Source organism: Gymnodraco acuticeps, unplaced genomic scaffold (assembly GCF_902827175.1).
Source record: "Gymnodraco acuticeps unplaced genomic scaffold, fGymAcu1.1, whole genome shotgun sequence".
NCBI classification, from domain to species: Eukaryota; Metazoa; Chordata; class Actinopteri; order Perciformes; family Bathydraconidae; genus Gymnodraco; species Gymnodraco acuticeps.
In genome coordinates, this window is record NW_022990673.1 from 740,091 (window position 1) to 757,417 (window position 17,327).

Consider the following 17,327-nt stretch of genomic DNA (forward strand, 5'->3'; position numbering starts at 1 on the left):
GAGCACAGTGCTAACTCGCTCTTGACAGACAGCTCCAGTAACAGGACCCCACTCACTCCCTCTGACTCATGCCCGGCCTCGTGCCCCATCACCAGGCCCGAACTCAGCCCTGGGCTCGGATGAGTCTGTGACTCGGAGGCCTGTCTACGGAGGTCTACAAACAACTCGGCCTCCTGCCTCTGATGGGACAACATTTCTTTAGGAAAAGGGTATAGGTGCAAGTTTCAAAGATTCAAATATTCAAAGGCTTTACTGTCACATGCTCAGTAGCTAGTGTAGTTATGGAAATGAAAATCTTAAGTCCCAGGCTCCTCCAACAATGCATCATAAATGTATATAAAACATAAAGCAAATTTAAAACACAATAAAATAGTGCACGAAGAAACAGAGTAGAATACAATTGTGCATCTTGCGAGACCAATGTGCAAGTAATGCAGATGTAACAATATACATGTCAAAAGAAAATACAATAATCGAAATGTTGCAGAGAATGTTGTAAGTGAAAAAGTAAATGCAGGAGTCTATATACATGTTAATATAAATGTCTTTAGTTTTTCACTATCACAGTGGGAACCAGCCTGCAACAATCTAAAAGAAAGCAAAGAGCAACAGGAGAGAGGAAACAATCCTCCAATCAACCTTCTGATACAAGGCTGACCCCTGCAGGATAGGAGGGGACTCACTGTGTGGCTGGCATCATCTTACTGTGAGTGTGCCATGCCCAAGATGTTTATTGGCAGAGTGTTAATGTGTCCAGTTGAAGCCAATAAACAATGCTATAGGGCCAACTTACTGAAACACACTGGACCAAAAAAACACTCTACTGCTTTGTCAATCTTTGATGATTAATGGCGGGCATGTCCTCTGTGTCTCTGAGTTAGTGTTCCTGCTGTGTTGTGTGCCAAACCTGTGTTTGTTGTCCGGGGACAGACTGACAGTGTTCGTCACGGGCCATCAGGCTCAGTTTCTGTCAATCACACCCAAGCGTCATCCACCATCCATTTTCCATCTCAAGGTTAGCGTTCACATGAGAAGAGGGAAACACGTCTGCCGAAATCAAATCGGAGCAGCCTGTTGGCCTCCACAGCAGAGCCTAGACATCCATCAGGTGACATTTCACTTCCCTGCAGCAGAATCTGCAGACTAACGCAAACCTGAGTGATCTCTCTTTACTTCTCCAATGACCTTCGCCGGCTTAACATTCAAATTTAACACATAACCGCTGTCTCTATTTCAGGTTGAGCTTTCGATTTAAATATTTACCCAAAAAATAGTTGTATTTCATCCAAAACCCAACATATATTTTTGAAAAAGTGTACACTTAAATGATATACTGAGTGGCCAGTGCTAGTTTTAGTTTTTGGTCTGCGAACTTGCAACATATGGGCGAAAGAAAAATAAATGCAACTGCTCTTCTTTATTTATTACATAATCTAACTAATAATGGTGGTATTAATGTAAACCATGATTGTTGATTTTTTAGTAGCAATACTATTGTATAATATTTATGTCTTTCTTGATTTCTTTCTTTCTGTTGTATCCAATTGCTCCTTTATCAATGATCAAATATACGTTGGTAAAAATATGTGTAATTAGTGTGTTTAGTCATAGTTTCTTTATCCACTTAAGCTGGACCCAACACCAGAGCCACCTACACTTTACACTTAGGATAGATTTACATCTCGGTTACAAAATAAAATGATTCACTGCCCAGAGTCAATTGCATCCTTGTCAATTAGGAAGAGTAAACAAAGCCAGGCAGCAATACAAATGTCCTTCCTGTGGCAGATGGGATGTAATATAATCGATATAAATGTAATCTGATGTACCTGAATGCTAAAACATTGTTGTAATATTTCATAAATGGCCAATTTCTATCACAATGCCTGGTCCACAGGTTGGATGCAGGCCTGGCTCTCTGCTCAGCTGTGCCATCAGATCCACTGTCTGACTGTGTGATTGCATAACCTGTAAAGACCTGCTCAATAATGCATGGTCAGACTAGACATGGGCAGCCTGACGGAAAACCTTACCTCAACACCAACTCTCTTTGTTCTGCAAAGACTGGACCCTCCAGAGACAGGACTGAAGGTGTGTCTCAAGCCAGCCAATAGGAATGATAGAAAATGGGACAATATTTCTTAAATTGGGCCCTAAACATTAACCATAAACCTTTGCATGGGCCAACCTTCAGCCTTTAACCTAGGTAATGTGTAACCTTTGAACAACACCGTAACAGCGGGTCTAGTGTGTTTGTTTGTATGTGTGCTAGTATGTGTGTTTGTCTCTTGTGAAGTACAAATCCCACTTTGAGTCTTGCTGAGTGTAATGGGAACGGATATCAGGAAGGGCAAAACATCCTGATACATAAAACACATTTCAGGCAAGAATACAGAAGCGCTAAACGGAAAGTGAGATACACTGTAGTTGTCTGATCTCAGAACTTTGTCTAATCTCATGGTTTAAGGATAGATGGGGGAAAAGTATTGCCAGGATCATTTTTGAGGTTAATAAATTCTCCATGCATACTAAAAGCAAGGCAAATACTGTCATTAAAAACAACCTGTTTATATTAATTTGCACAGCATGGATCCATTTTCCTGGAAAATAACCCGAATGCTTAAAGTTCAATTGAATGCACTTCAGCCTCTTGTGGCCAAAATAAGTATAAAACCTATAACAATAACAAAAAAGATCTTCATGGGTCAAAAGAAAATTAAAGAACCTATAAATCTTATCCTCATACTGACAGTGTAGCCATGTGTGAACCTTTTGGTCACTGCTGTTTGAAACCAAGGTCAGCAGCTGCCAGTTACATTAAGTCCCTCCTCCTTCAGGAAGAAACATGCACCCTACTTCCTGCAAATTTCCTAGTACACAATATTGCTGCCACTGAAAACTAAACAAGTATGGCAACTCTCCTTCGCAGACTCGCAATGCCCGGGTGTTCATCGAGGCGGTGCTTGGGAGTGTTTCTGCGGGAAATGCACAGCCGGACTTCCCCTCTGAATCCCCGGGAGCGACCGCGACTTCTAGCCGGTGGCAGTCTCCCTCTGACGGCCTACAGTAGCACACACAGCCGCTGGCAGCACAGAAAGGCGGCGGATCCTCCAGAGGTGGAATTACATCGGTTAGAGGGGGAAGATAATGGTAGGGACACTCACACACTTGCATGTGATTCATCATTGTTCAAAGGAACACGGATACACTCTCAATTCTGTAAACGTACACATGCACTGTTTGACAGGCACCTCTCAGTCATCCACCTGATACCTCAGTGTACTGTATCTCCTGTAGGCGGATCTGTAACTGTACACTGGATTTAAACACACTATATTAGCACGAGTGCTGGTAATTATGGGATGTTTTAATGAGAAAACGTGGCTACAGATTATTGTCTTTACAGATATGTCCATCCATCAGCCTGTTTATTCCTCTTTCCCCCCAGTTTTTCTGAGCACAACATTTATGGAAATGTTGTAACTATAAGGAGGTCCACTCTTGCCAAGTTGATAAATAAATCCGTTAAATTGTATGCAAAATGATCAAATAATTAGTTTCTAAGTCAGTTTCTAAGTCAACTTTTTTCTCAGTTATTGGATATTGTCAGAAAACAGTGAACAAATACCAGTCAATCACATCAATTTCAATGTTAAACTGTCTGTGTGTTCCCTTCGTCAGACACAAATTTAATAACGATTTAGTCATAATTTAATGTTTCTTTATCCCTCCACCTTTCTCTCTCCTGTTGCTCAGGGATAGTGGAGGTGTTGATGTGCCGACACAAGGCAAGAAACGCTCTGGGCTATGTGTTCGTGTCACAGGTGAACACACACACACACACACACACACACACACGCACACGCACACACACACGCACACACACACTGATAAACTGTGCCCTGTGTGCTCAGATGAGGGGGTTGGTGTCCAGTCTGTCCGAGGACTCAGCAGTCCGTGTGGTTATCTTCAGGAGTTTAGTTCCAGGTGTTTTCTGTGCAGGTAAGTGTTTTTCCAGAGCACCTACAACCTGCCATGGTTCTTTATTTTTGATCCAAGCTTTTCCTAATGACGTCTGTACGTTGTTATTATAGGGGCAGACCTGAAAGAGAGAGCTCGGATGAACGACGCTATGTCTGATAGCTTTGTTCACATGCTGCGAACTCTCATGACTCAGATAGGTAAGAAAGTGAGCAGTTGACTACAATAGCCATCCCCTGAGATTACACACAAGTCTATGCATCTGTTGACCCTCCTCTGTCCTCACAGCATCATTGCCCATGCCCACCATCGCGGCGATGGACGGCGCTGCCCTGGGAGGCGGGCTGGAGATGGCCTTGGCCTGTGACCTCCGCACTGCTGGTGAGTGACCTCTAAAACCAATTCTCCCCTATCAACTCTGAACTGGAAGAGTATGTGCATCATGCTTGAGTATATTTAATATTCCTCTCTCCTTCCTTCAGGTGATGTTAATTGTGTATGAAAGGGAATGGCATGTTGTCTCCACAGCTGTCACCAGAACAGTCATGTCCAATCAGTGATGGGTCTCAGCAGGATGGAGAAGGATAGCATTCTCTTACCCCTAGATTCCACCGGGTCCGTCTGCTGCGCGTTATGGTCGCGTTACGGCTGCGCCGCGGCGTCCGCCAAGATCGCGGCCACTCTAGTCAATGGGTGCTATTCCACCAGACGTGCCGCATTACGGCTCAGAAGCGTCTCGCCGCTGGGCTCCGCTCTAAATAGGAATGAAGTTTATTTTTCGACGCGACGCAGCCGTAAGGTAATGTCGGGCAGGCAGGAAGTGGAACGTTCAGAGCATATATATATATATATATATACACACATACACACACAAACTAATTTTGCAGACCCTATCCCTCCGTAGTCTTTCAAGTAGGAGGAGAAATGCCAGCGTTCTCCTCCGGTTTACAGGCACTGTGTAAATTATATATATAGAATAATTATGATGATGAATGCATTTTTTTACCACTAAAATACAGCAACACATCTTTGATTCATGTCGTTTATAACTGGGATATTACAATTATTATTAACTTTGTCTGTACAAAGTAGCCTGTCCAGGAAATATGCCCAAATCAACAAAAACTGCGAGCCGGCAGGCAAGACGCTCCGCTTCTGAAATGCTTCTGAAACGCGCCCGGTAGGGTATGACGCCGGAGGAGGCCGGACCAAAACCGCGGCGCAGCCGTAACGCGCCGCAGACGGACCCGGTAGAATCTAGGGGTTAGGAACATTTTTCTAGATTGACAACTCCCTCATAACATCAGTGTAGATTACCGAACCAGTTCTCAACCAGATCTACTGTTTAATTGTGAAATACTGGAGAATTGTACATCTTTATGACTTGAATTCACATTTGAAATTAAACAATTAGATTTAAGTTTCTACAGTTCATATAAACGGTTAAAAGCAAAAGCTTCCATCTCCTCCATTTTTGTATTTTTTATCTACATGCTCCTTTTTATTGAGTCAGGTCAAGGTTTTTCTTTTTTTCGCCAGTTTTTTGCAAACTCAGTTTTGAGATGTTCATCTTTTCCTGAAAAAGGCCAGTGTTTATTTATGGACTGGGGAAACGCTCAACCTTAACAAGCAGATTTCCATACTGAAATTTGAGGATATGTGTATAAAATGATGAAGACATACAGAAAAAACCACACTAACAGTCCATCTTCAAATCTACAAAGACTATCTCCAGCAGTACAGTAATGCACTCAAAGCAGCCTGGTCTAATTACTACTCACAACTCATTCAGTCCAGCAACCCCAAGCGTCTGTTCTCCACCATCAGCAAACTTCTCAAACCCTGTGACAACGCCACCTCGTCCTTCACCACAGAACAGTGCAACTCCTTCCTCTCGTTTTTCCAAACCAAAATCAGCAACATTTTACAGCAATCTGACACCCTCATCAGCACCCCCCACCTCCCCTCCTGGCTCCCCCCCTTCACCTCACAGCCCCTGTCTCACTTCTCCCCTGTGACCCCCATGCAACTGTCCGACTTCATGACTGGAATTAACTCCACCTGCACACTTGACCCAATGGCCTCCAAATTTGTTAAAGAGAGCCTCCCTGCCATCTCCCAACTCATCGCCACCATCATTAACTCCTCCCTCAGATCTGGATCAGTTCCCCCCTCTCTCAAACTGGCTGCTGTCACACCCATTCTCAAAAGACCTGGACTCACACCTGACATCATGTCCAACTTCCGGCCCATCTCAAATCTCCCCTTTCTGTCAAAGATACTTGAACGTGTCGTTGCCTCACAACTTAAAGCCCACCTCAGCTCCAATGATCTCTTTGAGCCATTTCAATCCGGTTTCCGATCAAAACACAGCACAGAAACAGCTCTTCTGAAAATCACAAACGACCTCCTCCTCTCCTCTGACTCCGGCAACCTGAGTGAACATCCTCATCCTCCTCGACCTCCCCGCAGCATTCGACACCATCCTGCTGTCCCTCCTCGAATCATCACTCAACATCACTGACACTGCACTCTCCTGGCTGAAATCCTACCTCACCGACAGACATCAGTTTATCAACATCAACAACTGCACCTCCTCCACTGCTCCTCTGTCCCAAGGCGTCCCCCAGGGTTCGGTGCTTGGCCCCCTCCTCTTCATCCTCTACATCAGGGGTGCCCAACCTTTTTTGAACCAAGAGCTACTTTTAAAGTTGCCAGTCTGCCGAGATCTACCAGACCAAATAGAGAGACGTAGCCATTACTGACAGCCTACTACCAGGTAAATACACACTTCTACTTGTATAAAACTGACCTTCGTACGATTAATACTTCATAAAATAATGCCTTTATCTTACCTCTTTCTAATCTACACACATACAAGTATTTAACTGAAGTTACACAGCAGTGTTGTTGATACAGAGTTGGAGTTTATTCACATGTCACACTACAGTGGGTAATGTTTTCAAGAAACATTGAACAGTGCTGCCACATGCCACAGGAAAAAAAGAAAAGACTCTGAACCCTTTATTAGCCATTATATAAAAATAGTGTTGCTACAAAAGTATAAATTAGGCTTACTAATAAGACAACTCAGATCTGAAGCTACACAGGAATCTGCTGCAACAGTGCAATAAAAAAAACAAAATGAATAGAATCAAACAATTTTTTTTTGCATTTTAGGAGATTATAAAAAGAAATGCCTTTTTAAAATAGGATGCAAGCAACACTAGTTTCTTAACCTGAATTGATAATAGACTATAATCAATTTAAGTTTGAATTCTTATACCATTTTGTACAATAATTATAATGAATAAGTTCAAACAAACTAAAACTTACAGCTGATTAATAACGTATCTAACTTGAGTTTTTATTATATCAAAAACCTGTTGAAATGTTACTGTTATTTTTACTGTCCCCCAAAAGCGCATCGGCAGCCTCCAGGAATGCTTCTTTCACAACTTCGCAGTCTTTGAAAGACTTCATGTGTTACGCAAGAACGTGACTGACACGATAAGATGCTCTGGTAGCAGCCTTGCTCTTGTTGTTGGGCCTGGTGAAAATGGACTGCTGTGCATTTAGCTGTCCTTTCAGGCCCCTCCCCTTTTGGGAGCGTAGGGCAGAATTAGGAGGGAATTCCGTCTCGTAGCGTTTGTGCACTGTTTTGAAATGCCGCTCCTAAATTACCCTTCTTCGATAAAGCTACGCTCGCATTGCAGATGAGACAGATGGACTTTGAATTGGAATAAATACAAAAATAATCATCCTCCCACTCGGAGTGAAAATTATATATGTTTTGCTTCTGCCATAATTGCGGTCTTGTTTGTGTGCGGACTGTCACTCCTGTTGATACGGACAACGTTAGCAAATTAGTGCACTGCCCACTAGCCACGCCCCGACACATGTGGTCACGGCGGCCAATCACAAAGCTTTGATGCGTTCAAGTGCATTATTCTGGCACAGGAAGATTATGTTATAGGACATTAACGATAAAATAGAATATTGTTGTTCTATTTTTAGACACATCTCGCGATCGACTGGGAATCTCCCCGCGATCGACCGGTCGATCGCGATCGACTGGTTGGGCACCCCTGCTCTACATGCTCCCCCTTGGCAAAGTAATTTGTCGCCACAACCTTCAATTTCACTGCTACGCTGATGACATCCAACTTTATATCTCAACAAAAACCATCACCCCCACAACACACTCCACTCTCACCAACTGTCTCTCAGAAATAAAAGCATGGATGCAAACAAACTATCTCCAACTGAACAGTGCCAAATCAGACATCATCATCATCGGCCCCCCATCCCGTATCAAAGACATCCAGAATTTCAACTTCGCCATTGACAGCCACACTCTATCTCCCCCCCCCTCACATCCGCAACCTCGGAGTCATCTTCGACAGTCAGCTCAAATTCAACCACCACATCAATCACATCACCAGGACCGCCTTTTTCCACCTCAAAAACATTGCCCGTCTCCGCCCATCACTCTCCTCCTCTGCTGCTGAAACCCTGATTCATGCATTCATCACATCACGACTCGACTACTGCAATAGCATCCTCTACGGCATACCATCCAACTTCCTCAATAAACTCCAACATATCCAGAACTCTGCTGCCCGCCTCCTCACCCACACCCGCTCCCGAGACCACATCACTCCCGTCCTCCACTGGCTCCCCGTCCGTCAAAGAATCAACTTCAAAGTCCTCCTGATTACTCACAAAGCCCTCAACAATCAGGCCCCCCCCCCCTACCTCACAGACCTGCTGCACCACCACACCCCTTCCCGCTGCCTCCGCTCATCAGAAGCCAACCTCCTATCCATCCCCACCCGCATCAATCACCGGACCTGGGGGGACAGAGCCTTCTCCGTCGCTGCCCCCTCCCTCTGGAACTCACTCCCACAACCCATCAGAGACTGCACTGACCTCACCACCTTCAAAAAACTTACAAAAACTCACCTCTTCAATCTGGCTTTTAATGTGTGATTGTTTTTGTATTATTTGACTTTAACTTTAACTATATATTTATTTGTTGTTCCTTTATTTTATTTTATCTTCACTATATCTGTAAAGCGTCTTTGAGCACCTGTAAAAGCGCTAACAAATTAAATCTATTATTATTATTATTATTATTATTAGAATGTTCCATCCATCAAATGATTGACTATCTTAAATCTACATCAGGGAAAATAAAAGGTTCAAACTCCACAGCGGTCATGCAAAAACCAGTCGTTATTGCTTATCTCCGATTGTTAATGATTAGTTGAGTTGAGCCAAGGGACTAATGATAACCGGTGAGGCCTGACATATCTGCCCAGCTGTTCATGGAGCTGAACACATGTGATTGGTTGAATTAGTCGTAGCAGCTCTGTGATTGGCTGATCGGCTAAGTGAGCAGGTGTTTGAGTCTGTTGCTCTGACAGAGGCATCAGTCAGACTTTACGCCTTCCACAGCTTAATGGCAGCTCTGACCTTCAAACGTCCTCTGTGTGTGTGTTTGTGTTTCAGCACATTCGGCACAGATGGGTCTGATCGAGACAACGCGAGGGCTGCTCCCAGGGGCGGGTAAGACGAACACAGGTCACAAAAAAGACCTTACAAAGTGAGAAAGGAAAAGGCAAAGCAGCTGTGAGAATTTGACCTTGAGGTGTTTTGTCCTGCAGGGGGCAGTCAGCGGCTGCCAAGGACGGTCGGCATGACTCTGGCCAAAGAGCTCATCTACACAGGTGGGGTAACAGAAACGCTGACATGTTGATGTACACAACAGGATGCTCATCTGTCAGTGAGGGCTTTGTTTATCCCACACTCTGTCTGTCTGTCTGTTGTCAGGTAAGCGTGTGGGGGGGCAGAAGGCTCTGGAGATGGGGCTGGTGAACAGATCTGTGGAACAGAATGAGACGGGAGACGCTGCCCTCAGAGAGGCGCTCAGCCTGGCCAGAGAGATACTGCCTCAGGTCAGAGAACAACACACACTTTCTCACTCTGCTACTGATGCATCCCCTCCCTTCAGGGTCTATTCTCCTCTCATAGCTGGAGACCTAATTGTTTCTTGTTCACATTTTTGACTGGGCCTGATTATACAATAAGAAATAACAATTTTATCAGAAATGCTGTAACTATATGGAGGTCCACTCTTGCCAAGTTGATAAATAAATCCATTAAATTGTATGCAAAATTATCAAATAATTAGTTTCTAAGTCAGTTTTCAATCAGGGATACATTGATGTCCATTCTAGCCCAAGTAAATAAAGAAATACATTGAAAATTAAGATATTGTATGCAAGATGATCATTTTGTTCAAAAGTCAGTTTTCAATCAGGGATGTGACTAAACGTTTTTCTCAGTAATTTGATATATCATAAAAAATCCTCTGTTCCCTCTCTCTCTAGGCCTCTGTCGCTCCATATTTCTTTCACTCCATTTCAGATGCCCGCAGAGTGGCATTCAAGAGTAGAAATAGACCACACACACACACACACACACACACACACACACACACACACACACACACACACACACACACACACACACACCACACACACACACACACACACACACACACACACACACACGAGTTTGCATTGAATGAAAGTGAGGTAGCACAAAGAACATAATGGGCCCAAGGCCTTTCCTCTTAGTGTTCCTGTGGCTTCCTGAGAAAAAAACCCCATTATCTTTATAAATCAAGGGAAAAAGCTTCTACAGTCCAGTCTTTAAATGTCCTTACAGTTAAAAAAAGAGTGCTTTTTAAATGGCTACTCCACAGGTTCTGTTTTTAACTTGAATAAAGTTGGTGTATTTTCAAGAGACAGATACAAAATAAGATCTTGAGTTTTAGTGCCTTGTATGAGCCAATCTCCCAAAAACTGAATCCTACATTTCCCAAAATGTCCCTGTCATTTTATTTCATCATAAATACCAACTCCTCAATTTGTAATTAAAGCTTTATGGTATAAACATTTGTATGAATTCTACATTTTCTTTTACTGCAGACTCTGCATAATTAAACGTTAATGGTGACAGGTAAACAGTATGGTGCTTTATTGATACCATTATCATCTAATTCACTGTGTTCTGTTTCTCAGGCTCCTATTGCTGTGCGGCTGGCAAAGGAGGCAATGGACAGAGGCATTGAGGTATATCATGATTCATTCATTTTTATAGTTTTTCTGCATCAGTGATGGTACTGAACTGAGTCTTTCTTTCCCAGGTTGACATCACTTCAGCGATGAAGATAGAGAAGATGTGTTACGCTCTGGTAAGTCTTCAAGTTTTTATTTCATTACAAAAACACTTACTTCAGTTGCGGCTGACCCCAGTGATTTGTAAGCAGTACATATTGTCAAGTTCTGATTGGGTTTGGTTGATTGACTCCTGTCTAAACTTGAAAAAAGGCCCGGTACACTCCAAAGGACACACGGGACAACTCAGTCTGGACTCTTTCCTTTTTATTTGAGATACTGTAGAATTTGCCCTTCACTGTTTTTAATCTGATATCATTATCCTTATTTTAATATTGACTTTCGTCTCGACACCTCCCACTTGAGCTCCTGGTTACTAACCCAAGGAGTTCACACCAGTCCTTCAAATCACGCCTGTTCTTCAACAGGAAGTAAGATGACAAGGCGCCTGACATCCCTATGAAGAATTGTGGCAGGGAGCTTGCTTGGCTGTCCTTCAAATCAAATCAAGTTCTATTTATATAGCACATTTTTAAAACGATTTTTGGTCGAGCCAAAGTGCTGTACATGCAATAAAAACACTTTACTGCAATAGCAAAACGGAAGACAATAAATTGCAACAGCAAATATAAAAATCAAACACAGGGAAATGTCAGGAGTCGTACTCTGCTCTGACTAGAAGGCCAGGGAGAAGAAGTGAGTCTTTAGTGTCGATTTAAAAACCCTAGGGTCTGGGCCGACCTCACATGGAGGGGCAGAGTGTTCCAGAGCCTGGGGCCAGCTGCTGCGAAGGCTCGGTGACCTCGGGTTTTGAGCCTGGTCTTGGGCACTATCAGCAGCAGCTGGTCAGCCGACCTTAAAGCTCTGGCTGGGGTGTAGCGATGGAGGAGTTCTGCTATATAAGCCGGAGCCAGCCCATTTAGTGCTTTAAAAACAAATAAAAAGGAGTTTAATCAGCCAGTGCATGGAAGCCAGTGCAATGAGGCCAGAATTGGGGTGATGTGGTCATGCTTTTTATGGCCAGTGAGAAGACGCGCAGCTGCGTTCTGGACTAGCTGCAGGCGTCTAATTGACGCCTGGTCCACACGTATAGAGCGTTGCAATAATCCAACCTCGTGGTTACAAAGGCGTTAATAACCCTTTCTAGGTCTTTGAGCTAAGAGAGGTGTTTATTAGTAATAAAATACTTGCTCCAACTGAATCGAAAACATCTCTGAGAAGGCGAGAGGGAATGCTGTCTGAGGTGCAGTTTGTCGGCCGCAGGTGCATGACTACATCCGAGAGGGAAGAGATGGATACAGGCTCAAAGTGGTCGAGGACAGCAGGGCACAGAAAAGGAGCAGGATCTGGGGTAGCACTAGTTTGGGCTAGCCTAAGCGCAGATACGTTTTCGATAAAAAAGTTAAGAAAATTATCACAGAGAGTAGTTCATGGCACAATTGAAGAAACATCACAGGGATTAATGATAGAGTTGAGGACATCAAAAAGAACAGGTTTATGGCTGTTTTTGGAGATTAACAGAGAAATGTGCTCTGTTATGGCTGCTTTGACTGCCGTCTGGTAGTCGGAAAGGCAAGCACGAAGGATTTCTAGGGAGACAAGAAGTTTATCCTTTGTACCGTCTATAGACTTCATGCTTCATAACTTTGGGTAGCTGGGAAAGGTTCTCACATTGACATCCCTTACGATGCCTTTTCCATCAATATTTACACTGATCACTCTTGCCAGTTTGTAATGTCTTCTCAGGGCATTTTGGTCAGCCAGCCACACCACATCTCCCACTGCGACATGGCCCCCTCCTGTTTGGCAGGTGTAACTAAGACAATTGGTTCGTAAAGTCCATCCACTTGGCTCAGCTCCCTCAGTGGATTAGGTGTCTCAGGTCTCACTTGCTTTAGGAGGAGATCTTTGCCCACTCATCTTCTTTTTCCTTTTGGAGAAGTTGATTGAGGTCAACATGTAGATCTTATCTTCCTCCACTTTGTACCCGATTCCCAGGGCTTTGTTGTCCTTCTCTCTCATCTGATTTGGAAAGATGAGAGTTTCACTTTCTGCTGTTGCTTCTTCTCCTCCTCCCAGGAGTGCTGCTGCAGTTTCTTGCCTCCCACTTTGACCAGACCGGACATGGATTGAGGCATAAGCCACCAGCTCTTTCGACCATTTCGTGCACCTGGACTTTGTCTACAGCTTGCCACTCAGGCTCCTGCTTCAGCTGTTTTCCTGTCCTCAGGAAGGTGGCCTCCACAGCACGTTTGTTGTTCGGGAGAGAAGTGGGGTCTTCAGTCCAGGGATATTTTGCGTCCCAGTATGGTGATGTGACATGAGAATCCTTCCAGACGTAGGTTAGGCCTGCCTTTATCATATCCAGCTCCCTCTCCTCTGCCAGGGTCATCTCTTTACCTCCTGGTTGGCCATTTCAACCAGGCTGCTCCAATGCTGTCCCACCTCCACCATTCTAGGAACTCACGGTTAGTTGCAGCTGTGACCTTTACTTCAGCCATATCTTCCTTATGCAACTGTGCTGCATTGTTTGTTGGAAGCTTTATCCCCTCATACCTGACTGCAGCTGTTCTCATGGAGCGAGCAAAGTGTGTGATGGACCCGTGTGCCGCCACGTCAATCTCCTCAAACAGTTCGGGGTGTGCTCCGCCTACTGTTTTTCCCAGTGGACTTTCCCACAAGACAAGGTCTCCAACAACCTTCACTCTTTGTGGAGCAAGTCTTCCTTCTCTGTGGCTTATGAGGAGCTCAACTTCTTCTGGCCTCTTTAATTCGTCGGGCTTGACCTCTGGGAAGAACTTCTGCAGTTTTTCAGGACTGATGACTTTATGCACTTTGGCGATCTCCTCTAGGCCATAGCAGATGAGTTCATGTGCCTTCTCTGTCCCTTTTAGGAGTCTCTCACCCTAAGGAGGTATCTTTTTGTGTTCACCTTGATGGTCATTCCTCCTACACCATACACAATCAGAGTTATTTTTTCACCTTGCAACCTCAGCCTGTCAGTAGCCTTATGGGAGATGTTATTTGTGTCTGAGGCAAGGTCCAGCAGAGTCCCAATCTTTTGCCCTGCATTTGCGGTGACCTCCATCAGCATCATGATGACAGGAATGTCCCTGTCCAAAAGCCTTGACTGTCCTCCAGCTCTGCCTGTAACTGCCGTTTGGTTGGTAAAGGCTTTCCTGCACCTTTCTGCACACTCTGGGGAAAGCTCAGCCAAGAATTTCTCCTGCTCCTCTGTGAGTCTGCTCTTACTTCTGCTGACTTTTCCACTCCTCTCTTCGAAGGGCATTTTGCTTCCCCCTTGTGGACACAGAAAGAAATGATGATCTGAGGTGTCTCCTTTTTTACAGTCTTTGTTCTTGCACAGGTAATTGTCTCTGCAATATCCTCCTTCCTCATGACATCCAAGACACTTTCTGCATGCTCCTAGCTTTTTTAGAACAGCTTTCTTGTCAAACTGAGTTAGCCCTTTGAGCTTCCTGCAGAAGAATACCTTGTCGTAGTGTCTCTCATCTCCACACACACAATACACACTCCTCCATGCTCCTTCTTTGCAGATCTTGTGGAAGCATATTTCTTCTCATACCTCCTGTCTGGATGGTCTTGCCTATCAGTTTGATCACCTATCCTTAGCTGTTCAAGCCTCTCCAGAATCTCTTCCTGCTTTTTTAGGAATTTAAGAAGCGTGTCGAAGTGGTTGTCTGGTGTGACGCTCCCAAGCTGCCATAACTTTGGTGGCCTCCTTTATCTGCCTCTCTAGAAGGGTCAGGAGCACCCCGTAGCCTTCCAGGTTGGTTCCTTCCACAGGCACATTCCCAGCTTGGGAACTGGCTTCTTCAATTGCAGTGATGAGCTCATATTGGCCATATCTGGACCACAGGTTAGCTTGAATAAGGCTTCTCACCTCTTCCAGTCTGGCTTCAGCCTCATTCACAGTCCTTTCAGTGTCACCCTCTTCCTGCTTTGCAAGAGCTTCTTCTTCTTCTTTTCCTCCGGCCTTTTGAGCATCTGCCTGGAAACCAGCCATGTAGTCATCATTGGCTTCAACCCTCTCCTCTCTGCCACTCACAGTGAATTGTTTCTGTCTTTTGTCCTCTGCTGAGAGTGTGTATCTCCAGGTGCTTTGCATCAGGCTCATTATATACGTGACTCTTTGCTGTTCCTTGAGCCACATCTCTAGTGGAACCACAGATTTTAGGCTCCCTGTGACCGCCTGCTGGACTGGAGCCAGATTTAGAATTTGCCCTTCACCGTTTTTAATCTGATATCATTATCCTTATTTTAATATTGACTTTCGTCTCGACACATATTATACTAGTTGGGTTCAGCTTTGATGCTCACTCTCAGGCATTTGGGAAAGCCTCTGAGGCTGCAACGAATGATTATTTATATTATCAATTAAACCGCAGAGTATTTTCTAGATGAATCGAATTATCATTTGGTCTATAAAATGACAGAAAATAGTGTAAAATAGTAATATCCCAGTTTGTTACAAGGTGATGCATTGAAATGTCTTGTTTTGTCAGTCTAAAACCTAAAAACATTCAATTTAATGTTATAAAATAGGAAATCTCCATGTTTGAGAAGCATTTCTGCGAGAAAAGAAAATTGGACAATTAAACAATTATCCGAATATTAACCGTTTTCTTTTCTGTCAGATTATCTCCACGCCATTGTCCTGGTGTAACGATCACTCTCTGTTTTCAGGTCATTCCCACCAAGGACAGAAAAGAGGGAATGGATGCCTTCATTGAAAAGAGACCCCCGAGGTACACTGGGCAATAAACCTTTTGGACATATGGAAATGTCTCCTCCGTCACTCAGCGCTCCTCCATAACCTCATGTCTGATAGACAATTAACGCCCATTGATTTTTTCTGTGTGCATCCCAGTACATTGATACAAGTGTTTGATTTTGTGACTCATGATGAGAGCGACATAGGGATATTTCTATTTGATCAGAGAAAAAGTAGTTTTGTACTGTTTATCTCCCATATATCCATATTTGTTTGTCATATTTTTTTAAAATAAAGAAACACAAATGTCATCTCTAGTTTATGGGAATGTACATTCTTTATTTCCAAACTTGAAAACGAGACTCTCAACAGCAACATGGCAGTCACAGCAGACTTACCGCATCGGGACGTTTTGTATCTCCAAACCGAATTAAACTCTTATGAAAAATGAAACTGGCCTTCATTCAATGTGATGTTCAGAGGCAACAAACACACACATCCGGAGCAACAGAAAACAAACAAATTATCATCTGCTGCTCTTTGTCCTTGATGAAGCTGTGAGATCAGCTCAGGACACACCATATTTAGCAAGCTCTCACAACATCAACTGATTTACAGAAACAATAAGACCATTTCTCAGTAAGCAGATGAGGTGATGTTTGTTTTGCTGATAGATGTTTTAGAGTACCATTAGCAGCCCAATATATTACCTTTATTACCATTAACATTAATTATTTATAATATAAATCTTGTAACCCATCTCCGTTGTTCCTGATGAAGCCAAAATCCACTCTGCCACAAAAATGTTGTGTCAGGGGTTTGGCATAATTTTGAATAAGAAATAATTAGCAAACAGAAAAGGTCTGCAACTAATGAGATTTGCATTATTGATTTATCCGCCGTTTATGTCCAAGAATAATCGATCAATTGTTTGAACAATTTTCACTTTTTTAAGATTTTTTTATAGATCAAAGTCTGAGGAAACTTAAGGTGTAGTGTTTGTCCTATTTAGTTTCCCCTTCTGGGTTTTTGTATAAAGTGTACGCGCGCCTGGGATATGCAGTCTCCAAATGTAAAGTTATTGCAGTCCTTATCCCAAAGATAGTTAGTTTAAGAAGATATAAAATGGAAAAACATTCCAATTTGAGTGATTGAAAAGTTTTTTTCTGCCAGTATGCAAATTAATCAAAAATATTCATTTGTTGTCAAAATGGTTGCTGCTTATTTTTTTCTGTAAATCGCCACATCATTGCAGGCAGCCCAGATGGAAAATAAGGATGAGACATTAATGAGAACCAAGATCTTATCTAGACAGCAGAAGTGCTAAATTGGCATTCTGGAGGATACTCAAGTCATTTCAGAACAGAAAAACATTTCCGATAACTCTCCCAGTTTTTTCCTTATTTGTTTTCTTTGTTCTTAAA

General features: G+C 43.3%; 1 protein-coding gene across 1 annotated transcript; it reads left to right on the plus strand.

Moving 5' to 3' along the window:
* The first annotated feature begins 2,840 nt into the window (after positions 1-2,840).
* Positions 2,841-16,356, plus strand: echdc2 (enoyl CoA hydratase domain containing 2). The gene is made up of 11 exons (XM_034229784.1): positions 2,841-3,150; positions 3,757-3,824; positions 3,915-4,002; positions 4,095-4,181; positions 4,270-4,362; positions 9,496-9,552; positions 9,651-9,713; positions 9,817-9,941; positions 11,073-11,123; positions 11,198-11,245; positions 15,876-16,356. Exons 1-11 carry the CDS (start codon positions 2,910-2,912, stop codon positions 15,951-15,953), a joined length of 999 nt encoding a protein of 332 aa, XP_034085675.1. The 5' UTR covers positions 2,841-2,909; the 3' UTR covers positions 15,954-16,356.
* Positions 16,357-17,327: the final 971 nt, after the last annotated feature.

What these genes read in the sequence shown, in the direction of transcription:
- echdc2 (XM_034229784.1), top strand. Translation starts at nt 2,910, where the DNA reads ATGGCAACTCTCCTTCGCAGACTCGCAATGCCCGGGTGTTCATCGAGG. An exon ending in GTTAGAGGGGGAAGATAATG is followed by an intron (nt 3,151 to 3,756) that starts GTAGGGACACTC and finishes CCTGTTGCTCAG; the next exon opens with GGATAGTGGAGGTGTTGATG. An exon ending in TCCAGGTGTTTTCTGTGCAG is followed by an intron (nt 4,003 to 4,094) that starts GTAAGTGTTTTT and finishes TTGTTATTATAG; the next exon opens with GGGCAGACCTGAAAGAGAGA.